Here is an 18,219-nt window from a genome sequence, read left to right as displayed (position 1 = left end):
GTCCTGGCAGCGCTCCCGCTCCTTACTCCTCTGTAGGCTCCCCACTGAGACAGCAGATGTCATACAGGAGATGGTTACAGAGTGTGCGGACATGATACAAGAGATGGTCAGAGACTGCAGACACGATACAAGAGATGGTCAGAGACTGCAGATATGAAACAAGAGATGGTCAGAGAGTGTGCAAACATGATACAAGAGATGGTCAGAGACTGCAGACATGAAACAAGAGATGGTCAGACACTGCAGACATGATACAAGAGATGGTCAGAGACTGCAGATATCAAACAAGAGATGGTCAGAGACTGCAGACACGATACAAGAGATAGCCAGAGACTGCGAGCATGCTACAAGAGATGGTCAGAGACTGCGGACATGATACAAGAGATGGCCAGAAACTGCGGGCATGATACAAGAGATGGTCAGAGACTGCAGACATAGACCAGGAGATGGTCAGAGAATGCAGACATAGTACAGGAGATGGTCAGAGACTGCAGACATAGTACAAGAGATGGTCAGAGACTGCAGACATAGTACAGGAGATGGTCAGAGACTGCAGACATAGTACAGGAGATGGTCAGAGACTGTGTGGACATGATACAAGAGATGGTCAGAGACTGTGTGGACATGATACAGGAGATGGTCAGAGACTGCAGACATACTACAGAAGATGGTCAGAGACTGCAGACATTATACAGGAGATGGTCAAAGACTACAGACATAGTACAGGAGATGGTCAGAGACTGTGTGAACATGATACAGGAGATGGTCAGAGACTGTGTGGATATGATACAGGAGATGGTCAGAGACTGTGTGGATATGATACAGTAGATGGTCAGAGACTGCAGACATACTACAGGAGATGGTCAGAGACTGTAGACATAGCAGAGGAGACGGTCCGAAACTGCAGACATGATACAAGAGATGGTCAGAGACTGCAGACATACTACAGGAGATGTCAGAGACTGCATACATGATACAGGAGACAGTCAGATACTGCGTGGACATGACTCCTGTACTTATACTCGCCTTTCTTCATTTGGGGGTAAGTAGAGAGTCATTTGCCCTGCAGAAACTCTTAAAGCGGTTGTATACCCGCACTGAAATTTGAATTAAAAAAAAAAAAAAAAAAAACTTGTAAGGCAAAGGCATAATGAGCTAGTATGCAGCACTAGAACGAGGCCTCGGCATCTGATCCCGGTCCACGCCGAGGGAGCTGACATATTCCCTCTGTGTTTCCTCCGGGTTCGCGGCTCCGGCGCTGTGAGTGGCTTTAGCCACAATTACGTCACTCCTGCGCATGCACGGAGTCTTCTTCCCGGCAAGGTCCGGCAACGTCTGCTGGACCTTCAGCCAGGCATTCACAGCGCATGCCCCACTGAGGTCAGCGGCTGCATGCAAAGTGAATATCTCCTAAACCGGACACATAGCTAATAGATGAGAGAGCAGTAACTTGAAGTGCCCACCCCATAGTAACACTTCAGGTCTGTCCTAACACAGATTCAGTCTCAGTCTGCCCCCAGCACACACTATGCAGCTCCCATAGACAATGCTGTACAATACAGAGCAATGCAGCAATGATGCAGCTCACCTGTGTCCAGTCCTAAGCATGCCTCCCCTGTCATCTCCACTTTCCCCCTCCTCCCGGGATCTTTATGCTTCTCTGAGCACTCACTGCATACACAGTACAGAGAGCCAGGCACACGTGGTGGGTGAGGAGGAAGATGTCAGCAGCGCCCTCATTGGATACAGGGCTGCAGAGCCCTGTTGTGATGTAACTTCTGATTGGCAGAGTGTGTGGTGGGTGGGGCAAACTGTTGGAAGCATCCGTACACTACAGAGTGAGTGAAGGGGGAGCCCGGGGGAAGGCAGCACTTGTTCGGATATGTGGCCCCGCGGTCCCGGCATGCCCTACAGTCAGTCCGACCCAGGACATAGTTTCCCACTTTCACACACTGCAGGCAAATTAGGTGGCTGCGAGGCCCCTGCAAGTGCAAGGCCTAAGGCGATCGCCTAATTTGCCTATTTAGAGAGCCGCCTCTGGATCCTGGGCCTGTCCCTATGCAAGGGGAGTCCTTACCAGGTTTCCAGGATAAAGTGGTGAACAGACTTTGCCACATTGCTAAGGAGGAACAGAAACTTGCTATCATGATAGAAGATTTCAGGAAAAAGAAAGCTAAAGTCTCTGGAGGAGGCATTGAAAAAGCAAGAGAAGTTGGTTGCCTCTCTGAAGGAAAGCAGCGGTGTTGTTCAGAGAAAAGTGTGAGAATGAGGACAGATTCGAACACATGAAGGAAAGTGCCTGTGCCAGTACCAGCCAGAGGGTGGATACCAGAGCAACAACGACAGTATGGATAGGGGGGTAAGGAAGTGGCTTCACATGGTGGCTCCAGTACTACCCCTGTCTCAGGATCTGTCATGTCTGAGTCAGTATCTGCCCCCCTCCCTCCCCAGCAGCCTGGGTCATCTCAGGAGGAGTTTGAGGAAAATGGCGGATTGCTGCAGGCCATTACAGAAATGGAATCTCCCTTGAGTGGCACCGACTCATCAGATGAGGATAATGGTAAAGGAGTGCTTGTTGAAAATCTCTTTCAGTGTGTGGAGGACTTTCCTAGAATTGCACCTGCCATCAGATCCTTGCAATCAGCAGGGAATGCAGGAGGAGATGGCGTGTATCCAGAAACAGAAGTTTCTGCTGGCTGCGAGGAGTCCTACATGGACACTAAGGGCACTTTCACACTGGCAGCGCCCGGGCGTTGGCGGTAAGGCATCGCTATTCTTAGCAGCGCTTTACCATTTTTTTTTGCGGAGCTTTTCGAAAAAGGGACAAAAGCGCCGCTGCTGCGGCGCTTTGCCGGCGCTTCCCATTGATTTCAATGGGCAGGGGCGCTTTAGGAGCGGTGTATATAGTGCTCCTACAGCTCCTCAAAGATGCTGCTTGCAGGACTTTTTTGAGCGTCCTGCCAGCGCTCTGCGGGCTTTCCCACTGGAGTGAGAGGAGAGGTGCTTTACAGGTGCTTTGCAGGCACTATTTTTAGCGCTATAGCGCCTGTAAAGTGCCTCAGTGTGAAAGGGGTCTAACAGAGCAGAGCAGGAATGTCGCATGAACATTGAAACTGCAGAGCAGGAGGGCCGTATGAACGCTGAAACAGCTGGTGTTTTTTCTAAATGGAAGACTTTACTTGATGTCGGGACTGCTGGCAACTGTGGTACTTCTTGGACTATGGCGAGCGGGACTGTTGTGCTGGAGGGGAGGAGGGAGGATCAAGTGGTGGGTAATTTACCAAACCAGATTTCAGAGGCTCCTACACAGCCAGTTAATGTGTCATCTGTCCCAGTTAGGAAGTATGCTAAGGCTATGTTGGGTGGAAGGGAGCCAGTTGTGCGATTTCCACCTAACGCACCTTCTTCTATTAAACGCAGGAATGTGGTACAGCTCAGGTGGGAAGGAGGAGATATTCCACCTATCAGGAGGGTGGTTGTGGATAGGATCCTATCTATGGGATTTAAGGCAGAGGATATTTATGCTCTTATCAGTCCGGCTGGTTTCTATGAATATGATTTGTGCATCCAGAATCGCTGGATCTGTTTTGGGAGCGGTTTGAGCATTTATATAGGGGCCAGACTGAAAGGGGCTTGTTCCTAAGGTAATTTCACGACAGCCCTTGATTAGGAATGTGACTATCCTGACAAGGAACGAGTCTATATCCCCCAAGGATTTATGGGTCTGGTTGAGGAGGTTTGGTGAAATTATTTGCCCGCTAAAAAAGATTGTGGATGATAGAGGAATCTGGACAGGTGGGTGGTCGGTGTCAATTAAGTTGAGTGTGTGTGAGAATGTGGTCAAGCATTTGCCCTCCTCTGCCTTTATTGGTAAAGATAGGATTACCGTCTTCTACCCTGGTCAACCTAAGCTGTGCCATAAATGTGGAGTCAAGGGACATCTCTCCTCTAACTGTGCAGAACAGAAGTGCTCTTTGTGTCAGGAACTGGGGTATCTGGCGAGGGACTGTAACATCATTAAATGTAACCTATGTGATAAGGTTGGTCACCCTTATAGCCGGTGTCCTGAGGCTTTGCACAATAATCCAGAGCTAGTGGAGAAATTCTTCCGTCTGGATAGAGAATAGTCTGGGTTGGAGGAGGTTGTACCAGGGGATCCTAATGTCTCTGTCCCATCAGAATCTGTGTCTGTGAGGCCGTCTGTGGTGTCAGTGTCCCCCCAGTCTGTGGTCTCCCAGTCAGTGTCAGAAAGTGTGGTTGTCAAGTCTATGTCTGCACCTATTGTTTCTCCTAGTGTAGTGAATGCAGTGGAGGGTGCTGGACCAGCATGTATGTTTGTGCCAACCCCTCCTCCTCGGCTTGGCAGAAGTGCGGCTGCAGGTTGGCAGACACCGAGGGGTGGAGTAAGGGATGGATTGGATGATGTTGGAGGGAGGGAGGGAGGGGGTGGCAAAGGAATGAGGGTGGTTGGTGCAGAATGCAAGGTGAATGATGTGGAAGTCGGGGTGAATGATGTGGGGGGGGAAGGGTTAATGGGGGGGTTTTGGAATCGCATCCTTGTGGTGATTAAATCTCAAAATCTTTCTTAGCCCGGATTGTGGTTAAGTTGAGGTTCGGGATTTGTAGTCTCTTTTTTATTGTCATTAAAATATGTTTCTTTCTATGTTATCTTGTCAGGAAATGGTTTTCTTTACTTGCTGATGTAAGCACGCTTGTTTTTGTTTAGTTGTTGTTTATTTTTATGTAAATATGTTTTTATTAATAAGCTGTATGTTTGTATGATTTTTTTAATAAACAAAAATTTACACTCCAATGTCCCGCCACAGTCACACACTATTAATATTATGATACATTTATTTAGCTCTGCTATTTACTGCAGGGCTGTACAGAGAACATTGAGTCAGTCACGTCAGTCTCTGTACCAGAAGAGCTTACACTCTAATGTCCCATTGCAGTCACACACTATTATTAGTATTATACACTTTTATATAGCTCTGGCATATACCGCAGTGATGTACAGGGAACACTGAGCCAGTAACATCAGTCTCTGTACCAGAGGAGCTTACACTCTAATTACGGTTGCCACCTGTCCAGATTTCACCCGGATAGTCCGGGTTTTGAATCATGTGTCTGGGTTTCAGTCCAGACACATTATTCAGAACTGGCTGTGGCTCCCCAAGTAACCGAGATAGTCACACAGAAAATCTGTTGCCGTACAGGAGCTTTGGGTGGCTGCCTGGGGGCAGGTTCCACATCACTGAAGGGCAGGGCGATGGTGTCAGCAAAAGCAATTTGGCTTCACCCACTGTTCACTGCGGTACGATAAGAGCGCTGCACCACTACTCTCCTTGGGGCACCCAAATTTTTTTTTTTTTAATCCTATAATGTTTACTATGAAAAAAAAAATGTGCCCTATGCCGCTAAAGTGTTCGGGTTTAGCTTGAAGAAAAGGTGGCAACTCTAACTCTAATGCCCCACCACCACCACCACCACCATTACACATTATTATTAGGATTATATATTATTATATAGCTCTGGCATATACCGCAGTGCTGTACAGAGAACACTGCCAGTCCATGTCTTGAATCAATAATATTTTTCCTTTTTTTAATCCTATAATGTTTACTATGAAAAAAAAAAAGTGCCCTATGCCGCTAAAGTGTTCGGGTTTAGCTTGAAGAAAATGTGGAAACCCTAACTCTAATGCCACCCGCCCACCATTACACACTATTATTAGGATTATATATTATTATATAGCTCTGACATATACCGCAGTGCTGTACAGAGAACACTGCCATTCCATGTTTTTAATCAATATTATTTTTCCTTTATAACGCCTCTCTCTTTGATATATACTTTATATCCTATTTTATTCAATTTTTTTTTCACCTTTTCATCTATTTTTTTTTTTTAAAACGCTGTAAACCATTTTTTAATGCAATATTTTGTAATGCAATCATTTTGTAAAGCGCTGCACAAATAGTTTGTGCTATTTACATCCTGTAAAATAATAATGATAGATGCAAAAAGAAAGGAACAAAATATGCTTCCGTGCCATTGCTTTAATGTTAATGAAATGCCATCCCTGATACAAGAACGTATACGTGTGCTGCACATTACACAATAGTCTGGATGCCGAGGAGGACATCTGCCTATCTGCTGCTTGGAAGACTACATTTCCCAGCGTGCCCCGGGGCAGGAAGGAAGAGCTGTGGGTTTAGCATCAGCTGCTGCTGTCTGTAGTGCTTGTGTTGTCTTAAAGGCAGCTGCATCCAGCATCCTTGGCTTTTTATAGGGCCGGTTGGGGGGGGGGAAGGGGAGGTGGAAGCTTGCCAGCGATATATGATGCCTGGCTTCTGTCGCCGTGGCTAATTAATCTATAAAAAGGGAGACTACGGGGATTAGAATTACGCCGCTGTGCAGGTGGCTACGGGAATGAAAACACGCCGGCATCTTCCGGAGCTCGTCACCCAACTGCTCGATTTAAATCTTCTGGATCCACCATTCCCTCTAATCCTGAATCCTCCTTCCTTACGTTAACAAAAGAGAAAATCTGCAGGCTGGAGCTTCGATCAAGCAACCTGAAAATTCTCAAACCGTAGACCGCCGGAGGCGTCCTTTCTACTCATCGGGCAGGTGTCAGTACTCTGTGATGTGAGCTGTGAATTAATATCGTGGTTGTAACACCTAACTGATTCGGAAATTAGGCTCCACCAAATACGACATGTGGCTTGGCCGGTCGGCAAGAATTGCTTCGAAAATTTGCATTGCCTGCAACACAAAAGGTTATACTACTACGTAGAAGTCTTATTTAGTATTCCCCGTTGGATGTTTGTACATGGACTCTAGCTACTCTTGCAGGGCCAAGGAATATTCACGGACGGTTGCAAGCCCCATGGGCCTCACGCTTCCGAAGAGGTAGATCTTCCAAAATTTTGACACATTTTTTATCCATTTTATGTTAATAGTTAGCCGGCTCAAAAAGTTTTTAGCCATTGTTCGTGGAAGATCAGTAAAGTTAAGATGGATCGCCAACGGGCCGAGATGCTGATCAAGATTGCTCGAGCACGCCTCCAGTGTGGAAGGACGGAAGATGCGCTGAATTACCTCTACCAGGCCCAGGTCCTCTACCCAACTCGTACAGCGGCCGGGCTCATACAAGCCATACAAGGTGGTTGGTTTGAAGCAGAGCGGGCCTTCTGTGAGCCACCCCACAGCCATTATACCGGCTCCTGGCAAAACGCCAACCATTGCGAGGGTTGCGGCAGCTGTGGCAGCCCCACGTTCCACCATCATGATGAAGAAGAAGAGGAAGATGAGGACGAGGAGGAAGAAGATGAGGAGGAGGAGGACGACGACGATGAAGAGCAGGAAGAAAAGGTTACCCAAGGGTTTGCCGACACCGACAACTACTACAGCGTGCTCGGAGTCAGAAAAGATGTCAGCGAAGATGTGCTGAGGAAGGCCTATCGGAAGTTGGCGTTACGGTACCACCCCGACAAAAACAGCTCTCCAGGAGCCACAGAGGCCTTCAAGGTGAGAGGGGTGGTGGGATACAAAAGATGTTTGAGAACCTGGTGATGGGTCTTTTAGGTCAGTGGTTCTTAACCTCAGTCCTCAAGTACCCCCTCGCCGGGCCTTGTTTTCAGTTTTTCCTTTACTTTGCACAGCTGCTTTAAATCAATATCAATGATATGGTATATGATATGAGCTATTTTATCTAAGGGAAGTTCCCAAAACATGGCCAATTGGAGGTACTTGAGGACTGAGGTTGAGAACCACTGTTTTAGGTCATTATGATGTCAATAATCTTATGGCCACTAGATGGCGCTGATATCTATATGAAATGCTGATTTACTATGATCGTCAGCTCCATCCACTGACCATAATGGGGTATTTTTCTGATTCACTTTATTCTGTATGAATGAAAAACATTTGACATGCAGGGAAAACAGCCTAAAAACATTTGCTTCCATTCGCATAAAAACAAAAGTCCATGCAGTTTCACAAGACAAATAGCCCTGTGAATTTTTTATAACTGTACCTCTTATTATGCATATACTGCACTTAAAGGGGTTGTAAAGGTTCATGTTTTTTCACCTTAATGCATCCTATGCTTTAAGGTGAAAAAACATCTGATGATTACCGGCCCCCCAGCCCCCCGGTTTACTTACCTGAGCCCTCGAAAGTCCTGCGCTCGATCCCGCGCTCGATCGTTGCCCGGGCTTCTCGGCTCTTCATTGGATAGATTGATAGCAGCGCAGCCATTGGCTCGCACTGCTGTCAATCAAATCCAATGACGCGGGGGGGGGGGCCGAGTCCTGCACTCGGCGGCTATGGACGCCGAATGCAAGAACCGGGAGCGCGCACCGCAACGTAACCCTCCCGGGAGAGCGCTTCTCCCAGGGGGTTATCTGAGACAGGGAGGAGCTAGGAGAGCCACCGGGGGACCCCAGAAAACGCCATTTGGGGCCACTCTGTGCAAAACAAGCTGCACAGTGGAGGTAAGTATGACATGTTTGCTATTTTTAAAAAATAAAAATCAAACCTTTAGTGTCACTTTAACATTAAAAAAACACTGATCAGCCATAACTTTTTGACCACCCACCTAATATTGAGTAGGCCCCCCTTTTGCTGCCAAAACAGCCCCTTTTGCCACCAAAACAACCCTGACCCACAGAAGCATGGACTCCACTAGACCTCGGAAGGTATGCGGTGGTTTCTGGCACCAAGCCATCAGTAGCAAATAAGGACCAGGCCTATTTTTTACACTTGGTGTTTACAAGTTAATATAATTTTTTTGGGCTAGAACACTACTTCGAACCCCCAAACCTATTATATACAGGGCTTTTTTTCAGTGGGAATGTGGGGGAACGCAGTTCCGGCACCTCCAGCACTGAATGTATATAATAAGTGTTGGGGTGTGCTGGAGGGTCTATTGATGCTGGCAGCTGAGGGATCTATTGTTGCTGGGGAGGTTTATTGCTGCTGGTGGAGGGGGTTGTCAATTCTTTATGGGAGGATTCTATTGATACAGGCTACTGGGAGATCTATTGTTGCTGGGGTGGATCTATTGTAGCTGTGGGGTCTATTGTTCCTGGGAGGGCTATAGTTGCTGGGGGGAATCCATTGTTGCTAGGAAGATCTATTGTTGCTGGGGGGGGATTTATTGTTGCTGACTGCAGGGGACCTATTTTACTGCCTTTCATTAGCAAACTCCATGCAAACTACTTTGCACCAAAAATGATACTTGGTTCTGTATTCTCTTAAATTTTTATCATGTTTTTCACACAAATGGAGCTTTCTTTTGGTGGTATTTAATCACCACTTGGATTTTTATTTTTTGCTAAACAAACAAAAAAGACAGAAATTTTTGAAAAAAAAAAAAGTTTCATAATTTGTTATAAAATTTTGCAAACTGGTAATTTTTCCCCTTCATTGATATTCGCTGATGAGGCTGCACTGATGGGCACTGATGGGCTGCACTGATAGACACAGATAAGGTGACGCTGATAGGCACTGATGAGTGGCACTGATGGGTGGCACTGATGGGCACTGGTAGGCAGGGGCGTTGCTAGGTCTGCAAAAGATCTGGGGCTAGAGCCCATAGCAGCGGTCACCAACCTTTTTGCAGGCCCGCTGGGGGGGGGGGGGGCACACCAGTGGTAAGCAAGTTGTTCAACTCACAATAATGCAGAATCAGTGGGAGCCCTGGGCATGTCACTTTCCACCATCGCCTGTCAACAGATGCGGCTTGTTACTTGCCACCGTCACCTGCCATTAGATGTGGATTGTCACTCGCCATGTCGCCTGCTACCAGATGTGGATTGTCACTTGCCACATCACCTGCCACCATTTGCAGATTGTCACTTGCCATGTCACCTACCACCATTTGCAGATTGTCACTTGCCACGTCTCCTGCCACCATTTGCAGATTGTCACGTCACTTGCCACCATTTTCTGATTGTCACTTGCTACGTCACCTGCCACTAGATGTGGGTTGTCACTTGCCACATCACTGGCACCAGATGTGGATTGTCACTTGCCATCTGATGTGGATTGTAACTTGCCATGCCAGCACCACCAAATGTGCATTGTCGCTGCAATGGTGGCAGGCTGGCAGCATTGGTCAATTTAGTGAGGGCAGGAGAGCGGTGATGTGGGGCAGGCAGTGAGAGATGATGTCATCTCCCTGCTCCCCTGCCCCACCTCCGACATTGAAGCAAGGGGGGTGTGGCTGCAGGGTGGAGCTCCACCGATGACAGGAAGCACGTGACCTCCACTCCACCATGCTGTGAGGGCAGAAGAGCACTGATGTGTGGCGGGCAGTGAGAGATGATGATATCATCTCTCTGCACCTCGCTCCCACATTGAAGAGGCCCAGCTGTGAAAAGCGCTGATGTGGAGCGGTCAGAGAGATGATGTCATCTCTGCTCGTCCGCCCGCTCGCTTCTCTCCTCTCCTCCACCTCTCTCATGCAGCCAGCCTGCCTGCCGCAGATTAGGCAGGGACCCTGCGGCAAGAGACTCGGGGCTATGGGCCCCAGATTCGGGGCTATAGCCCCAATAGCCGCCCCCTAGCAACGCCTCTGCTGGTAGGTGGTATTGATAGGCGGCACTTTTGATGAGGCACTGATTGGTGACATTTATAGGTGGCACTGTGGGCACTGATAGGTGACGCTGTGGGCACTGATGGGTGGTACTGTGGGCACTGGTAGGTGGCGCTGATGGGCATTGGTAGGTGGCACTGTTGTACACTGGTCGGTGGCACAGGTGGACACAGAAGCCTCTGCAGAGGCTCTCCACGATCGGGACTGATGTCCCTCTCACAGATCGGCTTTTTTTTTTCTCCTCACGCTACTAGTGTGAGGAGAAAAATAGCCGATTACCGGCTCTGTTTACATCACATGATCACGTGGTAAGGGGTCGGGATCGGCCCCTTACTCCGATCTGTGATCAGCCGAGCCTCATAGTCTCACTGATCACAGAGCGTGCTGCGCGCGCCCTGCAGGGGGCGCGCAGGCCGCTCGAGCACGGGAGGACGTCTATGGACACCCTCCCAGCAAAGTAGGTCCACGCTGCAGCTGTCTTTCGGCTATAGCGCGGACGGGAAGAGGTTAATGTGAGATCTGGGGTCAAAAGACATCAGATCTCACATTTACACTTAAATGCAATAAAAAAAATAAATTATTTTTTCTTTTCAATAAAAAAAAAATGTCCCCTTTAAAACCATTGGGCAGAAGTGACGTTTGATGTCGTTTCTGTCATCCAGTGGTACGGAGCCGAGTGGCGGCCATTTTTCCCTCACTAGACTTCCAGCCTCAGAGGGGAAAGGGCCCGATCGTCTCTGCCGCTACCCACGGCTCTGGTAAGCGGCGGAGACGATGGCGGGAGGGGGGGCACTTCTCCCTCCGCCGATAAAAGTGATCTCACGGTGAATCTGCCGCAGAGACCACTTTTATCTGTAAGAGGACCGTCCGACGTTTTTAAAAATACCAGGGTTATGGCAGCAACAACAGTATTTAGCATCAAAGTACCGACGTATAACGGCGCCGGCTGGTCCTTAAGTGGATAAGTCCTGTAAGTTGTGAGGTGGGACCTCCATGGATCAGACTTGTTTTTCCAGCACATCCCAGAGATGCTCGATTGGATTGAAATCTGGAGAATTTGGAGTCAACAAACGCCTCAAACTTGTTGTTTTGTTCATCAAACCATTCATGAACCGTTTTTGCAGTGTGGTAGGGCACAGGGTGAAAGAGGCTACAACTATCAGGGAATACCATTTCTATTAAGGGGTGTACTTTAGGGTGACCAGACGTCCCTGGTTTCCGGGGACAGTCCCTGGATTGAGGACACTGTCCCCGGAGCCCGTCTGTCCCAGGTTTTGTCCCCGGATTCAGGGACGATCCTGGGCGGGTGCACCACGAGCTGGTGCAGAGGGGGGGGTGCCCGGGGCCGGTCTGCAGCTACGCAGCCCCATACACAACAAACTGTGATGGCCATTTTTTTCTGCTTTTAACACATCAACTTCAGGAACAACACATGTTTACTTGCTGCCTAATATATCCCACCCAGTTTCAGATGCCATTGTAACAAGATATTCAATGTTATTCACCTAACCTGTCAGTGGTCATAAAGTAATGGCTGATCAGGGTATACCTGATAACGGGTCCACTTTAAGAGTTATAAAAACAACTACGGGTCTCTGTTCACCTATATTGTGGTCTCTATAGGTTGTATTTAAATGACATTTCTAATATTGAGTCATTTTTTTTAAGAAAGTCATTTTGCAGTTTTGTTCTTTGCGTCAATCCAAATATTTTTTAGAATCGCAATCTTAAAAATGTGATTATTTTAATTAAAAAGGTCATTTGGTTTGAATTTTTTGAAGGCATTAAAAGGTCTTATTGAAATTCGATTGATAGATTTAAAAAAAAAACAAAAAAAAAAAGCAACAAGGAGTGCAAAGGCTGATTCAGCACTCCAGCCGCTCTGCATTGCCGGTGGCCTAGGGGGCAGTGTGGTGCACAATTCAGCACAGCGCACCGCACCATCCCCTTCTTTTAATTTTTTTTGCACCAGCTTTATTTGAAGTGTACAAAACTTACATACGATGCGCTGCGCTGCCTGACATTGCAGTGCAATTCGGGCCGGTGCTCTGCAATAAAATGCAGCACGCCTGCGCTGCAGTGTGAATGGGACACATTGGTAGGGTTGCCACCTTTTTCCTCAAGCCAAACCCGAACACTTTAGTGGCACAGGGCAATTTTTTTTTTTGCAGTAAACACTATTATAAAAGACCTGGGACATATTTGGGTGCCCCAAGGTGAGTAGTAATGCGGTGTGCAGAGCACATCGTGGCAAACAGTGGGTGGCTCACTTCATTGCCCCACCCTTCAGTGATGCCAACCTTGCCCCCAGAAAGCTGCCCGCTGCTCGGGGGGTGGCAACAGCTTTCTGACTATCTCAGTTACTTGGAGAGTCACAGCCTGGTCTGAATAATGTGTCCGGGTTTCAGGTGGACTGAAACCTGGACACATGATTCAAAACCCGGACTGTCCGGGTGAATCCTGGACAGGTGGCAACCCTGCACATAGGAAATAATTGTTTTCTGTGTGTCCCTGTGGTGACGGACGTTTTACCATGCGATAATACATCTGTCACCGCATATAGTGTGAATTCGCCCTAAATGATTGGGTTGCAAAGGGAGTGGGCACCTTTATGAACTCTTTCAGAGAAGGTGACACAATTTTGGGATGTTGGGCAGTTGTCAGGAAGTATCAAATGTGGGGAGGGGTCCTAAAGTGTAGGTAAGGGCAAAACTTTTTTTTTATGTTTTTGGATATAGTGGGGAAGGGTTAGAAGTTTTAATTGCTATCTGTGTCCCCAGTGGGGAGATTTACCCTCTCTGTCCTGTTGATCATTGTTGTCTCCATAGGAGAAAATGATGGAAATGATGGGAAATCTTACATTTTAGAATTGTTGCCAGAAGAGATGAAGAAATTCTGCCAATGGGGACACCTGTTCCAGTTCCAGTTCCAAATGTATAAGAGGGGAATTTCCCTCACTTCTTGTTGTATATCCAGAACGGGAAGTGAGGTTCCCCCCCTCGTGGGTCACAGAGGGAAAGAAAAGACACTTTAACCCTTCCCGACTCCATCTAAAACTAAAAAAACTGTTTGGGCTATAGATACACACACACGACCGGACTTTCCGGCAGACTTGGTCCGGCGGACCGGACTCTGGCGGACAATTCGATCGTGTGTGGGCTCCAGCTGACTTTTTTTCCCCAAAAGTCTGATGGACCTAGAAATAAACATGTTTCAAATCTTTCCGACGGACTCGAGTCCGGTCGAAAAATCCGCTCGTCTGTATGCTAGTCCGACGGACAAAAACCAACGCTAGGGCAGCTATTGGCTACTGGCTATCAACTTCCTTATTTTAGTCCGGTCGTACGTCATCACGTATGAATCTGTCGTACTTTGGTTGGTCGTGTGTAGGCAAGTCCGTTCGAAAGTCCATCAGAAAGTCCGTCGAAAAGTCCGGCAGACCATCCCGTCGGAAAGTCCGTTGAAAAGTCCGCCCATGTGTACATGGCATTATGGACAGCTAGAACCTCCATCAGGGGAGGAGCTGCATAGCCTCTGCTTGGAAAATGTTCCTCGCCTGCCCCCTCCTTACTGAGCATGGACACTGTGATCCTATTATTTCCTTTGGATTTGCTGTACTCGTTGGGCCCCTGGCCCTCCAGTGGAGTATGGCTCACCTATAGGTGCGCAATAAGAAGAGCACCCAGTCGGGGCATTTTTCGAGCAAAGGTTGTGTAATGTGTAACAGAAATATCCCCAAAGCAAGGGGAACTTTTGCCCCCATTGGAAGGTTTCCCCTCACCCTTTGACCTTATGACAACTCTAAAATTTAGGATTTCATATTACTTTCTGTCTCAGAGACAATAGATCACCAAATGGATAAATGGACCACCAGGTTCACTAAAAGAAGGATGAACTGCTCCAGCGGGGAGGCAGACTAATATACAGTTTGGCAGGGGGCCTAACCCATTCCCACTCTGACTAAAGGACCATTGTACTAAAGTTGTCCTTTCTAGTTTTTTAGACTTTAGCGATTGGGTTTACATCTATTTTAACAATCTTTTTTTAATGTGTTTTAGGTTATTGGGAAAGCATTTGCCGTTCTCAATGATCCAGCTAAAAGGAAAGTATATGATGAGTCACAAATCCGGACACAAGCATCCCCGGAAGCAGAAATGTCAACCAATGACGTTTTTGATATGTTCTTCAGGGGTCACTATTCAGCCCGAGCGGCATACGACTTTAATGGTCATCCAAGAGAGCAAAGGCATGCAAGCAGAGAAGAAGATGGAAGGTGGCAGAGGTGGGCAACTGGAGAGGACAGACAAGACCTCCCAAGATGGAAAAGGGAGGAGATGAGGCATAACACTGAACAGGAATGGAAATGGAGAGAAGAGGTGTATAACGAAGGGAGAAGACAATGGCAGTGGGAAAGAGATCAGAAACAAGATAGCGGACAGCCGAAATGGCAGAAGGAAACCAAGCGAGAACCAGGCAGACCAAAAACTCAGCAAGAAAGGAGGCAAGAAGCTGGAAGGACCAGCCCAAAGTGGTGGGAAAAGAAAGGCCAAGACAACCGAAAATCAAGGTGGCGTGAAGAAATGGAGAAACAAAATCTCAGACGTCCAAGGAGACCAGAGGAAGAAGAAGAAAATGGTCGGCCCAAAAACGCATACTCTGCTTTTATCCAGGTCCTCCCAGTGCTTATTCTTGTGGTGGTCTCTGTAGTGGCTCAGTTAACAGCCACCAACTCACCATACAGTCTCAATCCTAGACCGTCTTCTGGATTGACCATCTCCAGGGAGACCAGCAGCCGCGGAGTCCCGTACTATGTGGGAGAAAATTTTCACACGCGTTATCGAGGTCCGGCTTTAGCAGAGCTGGAGAGGGCTGTGGAGAAGGAGTACGCAGAACAAGTCCAGGCCGGATGTTGGAGAGAGAAACAGCAGAGATCCGATCTTGCCAATCTGGCTCGGCTCTATAGGGATGAGAGACTAAGAGAAAAGGCAGACACTTTCAAGATGGAGAACTGTCGGAAGTTGTCCGACCTCATAGGTATACGCAGAGGTGGCTGAGGTGGCACCGTGAAATTCATATGAGTCCATCTACGTCATCTTCATCAGATCTTAGAATGATGACCAGTTACAACATTTAGAAATAACTGTACTTAGTCTTTCTAATACTCGTTAATATTACCGCTAATGACTTTTTGCAAACACTGGAGCCTCTAACCTAATAGGATATCTACAAATTGCCTGTCTAAGGGCCCATACTCACAGGCTTTTGATACTAGCCCTAGAATGTATGACTATACCTGAGCACAATGTCCATAATAAGGTGTTTAATAGGAACACTACAGTCAAACACAGAATGAATGGACACACAATGTATTCCCTACAGTGACAGTCTCCTGAACCTATAGTAATTTAACAAGTCTCCAACTACCAGAATCCCAAATCCATCCATCTTCAAAGTTTGAAGTAAATCTGGCATGACCTAAAATGTTTCAAATGTATTAAAACTGCTAAAGTGCATTACCTTGTGGTGCCTCCAAATGTCTGTGTAAATCTGGAAGCTGACCCTTGTGTTCCTGTAGCGGCCACTTGGATCCTAGGCTCAGGCTGAACACAGAACCTAATTTGAAAACTGACCCTTGTGTTCCTGTAGAGTTTACTTGAATTATAGGTCCTGGATAAACACGAACCCTCATATGAAAACTGACTCTTGTGTGCCTGTAGAATCCAAGTGCATCCTAGGCCTAAGCTGAACACAACCAAATTTGAAAATTTACCCTTGTGTTTCTGTAGAGTCCACTTGAATTCTAGGTCCAGGCTGAACAGGGAACCTAATCTGGAAACTGACCCTTCTGTTCCTATGAAGTCCACTTGGATCCAAGACCTAAGCTGGACATAGAACCTAATTTGCAAACTAATCCTTGTGTTTCTGTAGAATCCACTTGGATCCTAGATCCAAGCTGAATACAGAACCACATTTGAAAACTGACCCTTGTGTTGCTGTAGAGTCCACTTGGAATCTTGGCACAAGCTGGACATGGAAACCTAATTTAGAAAATCACCATTATGTTCTTGTAGATTCCACTTGGATCCTAGGACAAAGCTGAACACAGAAACCCAATTTAGAAATGCACCCTTGTGTTCTTGTAGAGTCCACTTGAATCCTAGGCCCAGGCTCAACAGGGGCTCCAATCTGGAAATTGACCCTTGTGTTCCTGCAGAGTCAACTTGAATTCTAGACCCAGGCTGAACAATTAACCTAATTTTGAAACTGACCCTTACATTCCTGTAGAGCCAACTTGGACCCTAGGCTGAACACAGAATCTCATTTTCTCTGCAAGCCAAGATTAAGCCCTTCCTGACACTAAGGTTTTCCCCCTGTAAATCTGCTTTTGAAGACCCTTGCCCTTGTGGGCAGTAGAGGTTTTGGGGTGTGAAGAACAGTTGAAGAACATGGTGTAGAGATTAGACACAGGCTTAATCTCAACATGGGCAGAAACCAAGGTCCCATGTACAGCCTTAGCTAAGGATTCAGGGGGGCTTCCTCAGGGACACAGCAATTGATTATCACAGGTACTTGAATGCACCACAATGTGACTACTCCTCAGCACTGTTCTTGAAGTGAATGGTTGACTCATTTTCTGCTTTTTTGGGAAATTGTGTAACGAGTTTGCCTTGTCATGGTTTTTCTTCTTCTTGTCACCTGTCTCAGAGTTTTCAGTGTTCTCGACCACCTTCAGCCATCACATCCTTCTGTATCCTCCATTAAAAAAAAACAAAACAATTTTACGGTTAAGCTGGGACAATGGTAATCCCTCATGATGGGTGAAGCATCTGTGCAGAGACCTCAACTGGGGCCGTATCTGAAAGCCTTTGGGAACTTAACTCTCAAGGGTGGGCACAGTGAAATATCCTGTAAGTACGGGCCATGTTTTATTTTGGATTTGTTATATAGTCTTAGACCCCAGATCGGGACACATCGAACAAACTTTAGTGAGACTTATATACTGTGAACTACATGCTACCGAACAAAGGAAGTGCCAAAACCCCATCCCGGTACCAGTCTCAAACAAGACCCGTAAAAAATGAGCAAATTTGACATACTAACACTGACCAGCGGGTGGCACCAGTGATCTATGAAGGATATATATTATGTACATGTTCACTTATTTATTTGTATGCAGCACCTTACTCTAAACAACACCTGCCGGGAATAAAAGCAGCATTAAACAATAGAACTGTAGAGTGATAATTTAATTTAATGAAATCCAGCTGTACAACCCACCCGTGCACTACAAGGTTAAACACTTGTTGCCTCTATGGGGCGACCAGTAGGGTTCCTCCTCTCTGTACAAAGCCACTCCCCTTTGTGGCAGGTCTCTGACATCATCACGTACAAAACAGGACCAGCTATAAGATGTCCTCCTCCTGCAAGGTGACACTAAATGGATGAGTCAACTTTAAGCCAAACATACACTGGTAAATCGAAGGAGATTGTACAGTTTGATTGTAGAGTTTAGGGCCAGCTTTAGATTTACCAAATCTATGTCATGTGAGGACTTAAACTGTCCAATCAGACAGGCCCTTACTCAACATAGGTGTTGGTAGATCTAAAGG

General features: G+C 47.0%; 1 protein-coding gene across 1 annotated transcript; it reads left to right on the top strand.

Moving 5' to 3' along the window:
* Positions 1 to 6,270: 6,270 nt before the first annotated feature.
* Positions 6,271 to 17,840, top strand: LOC141133558 (dnaJ homolog subfamily C member 18-like). Its single transcript, XM_073623017.1, has 2 exons — positions 6,271 to 7,536; positions 14,668 to 17,840. The coding sequence occupies exons 1-2, from the start codon at positions 7,024 to 7,026 to the stop codon at positions 15,661 to 15,663; spliced, it is 1,509 nt and encodes a 502-aa protein (XP_073479118.1). The 5' UTR covers positions 6,271 to 7,023; the 3' UTR covers positions 15,664 to 17,840.
* The last annotated feature ends 379 nt before the right edge of the window (positions 17,841 to 18,219 follow it).

Source organism: Aquarana catesbeiana, linkage group LG03 (genome assembly GCF_042186555.1).
Source record: "Aquarana catesbeiana isolate 2022-GZ linkage group LG03, ASM4218655v1, whole genome shotgun sequence".
Classification (NCBI taxonomy): Eukaryota; Metazoa; Chordata; class Amphibia; order Anura; family Ranidae; genus Aquarana; species Aquarana catesbeiana.
Note: the sequence above shows the minus strand (reverse complement) of the source record. Positions and strands in the feature narration are given on the sequence as shown.

What these genes read in the sequence shown, in the direction of transcription:
- LOC141133558 (XM_073623017.1), top strand. Translation starts at nt 7,024, where the DNA reads ATGGATCGCCAACGGGCCGAGATGCTGATCAAGATTGCTCGAGCACGC. An exon ending in GAGCCACAGAGGCCTTCAAG is followed by an intron (nt 7,537 to 14,667) that starts GTGAGAGGGGTG and finishes AATGTGTTTTAG; the next exon opens with GTTATTGGGAAAGCATTTGC.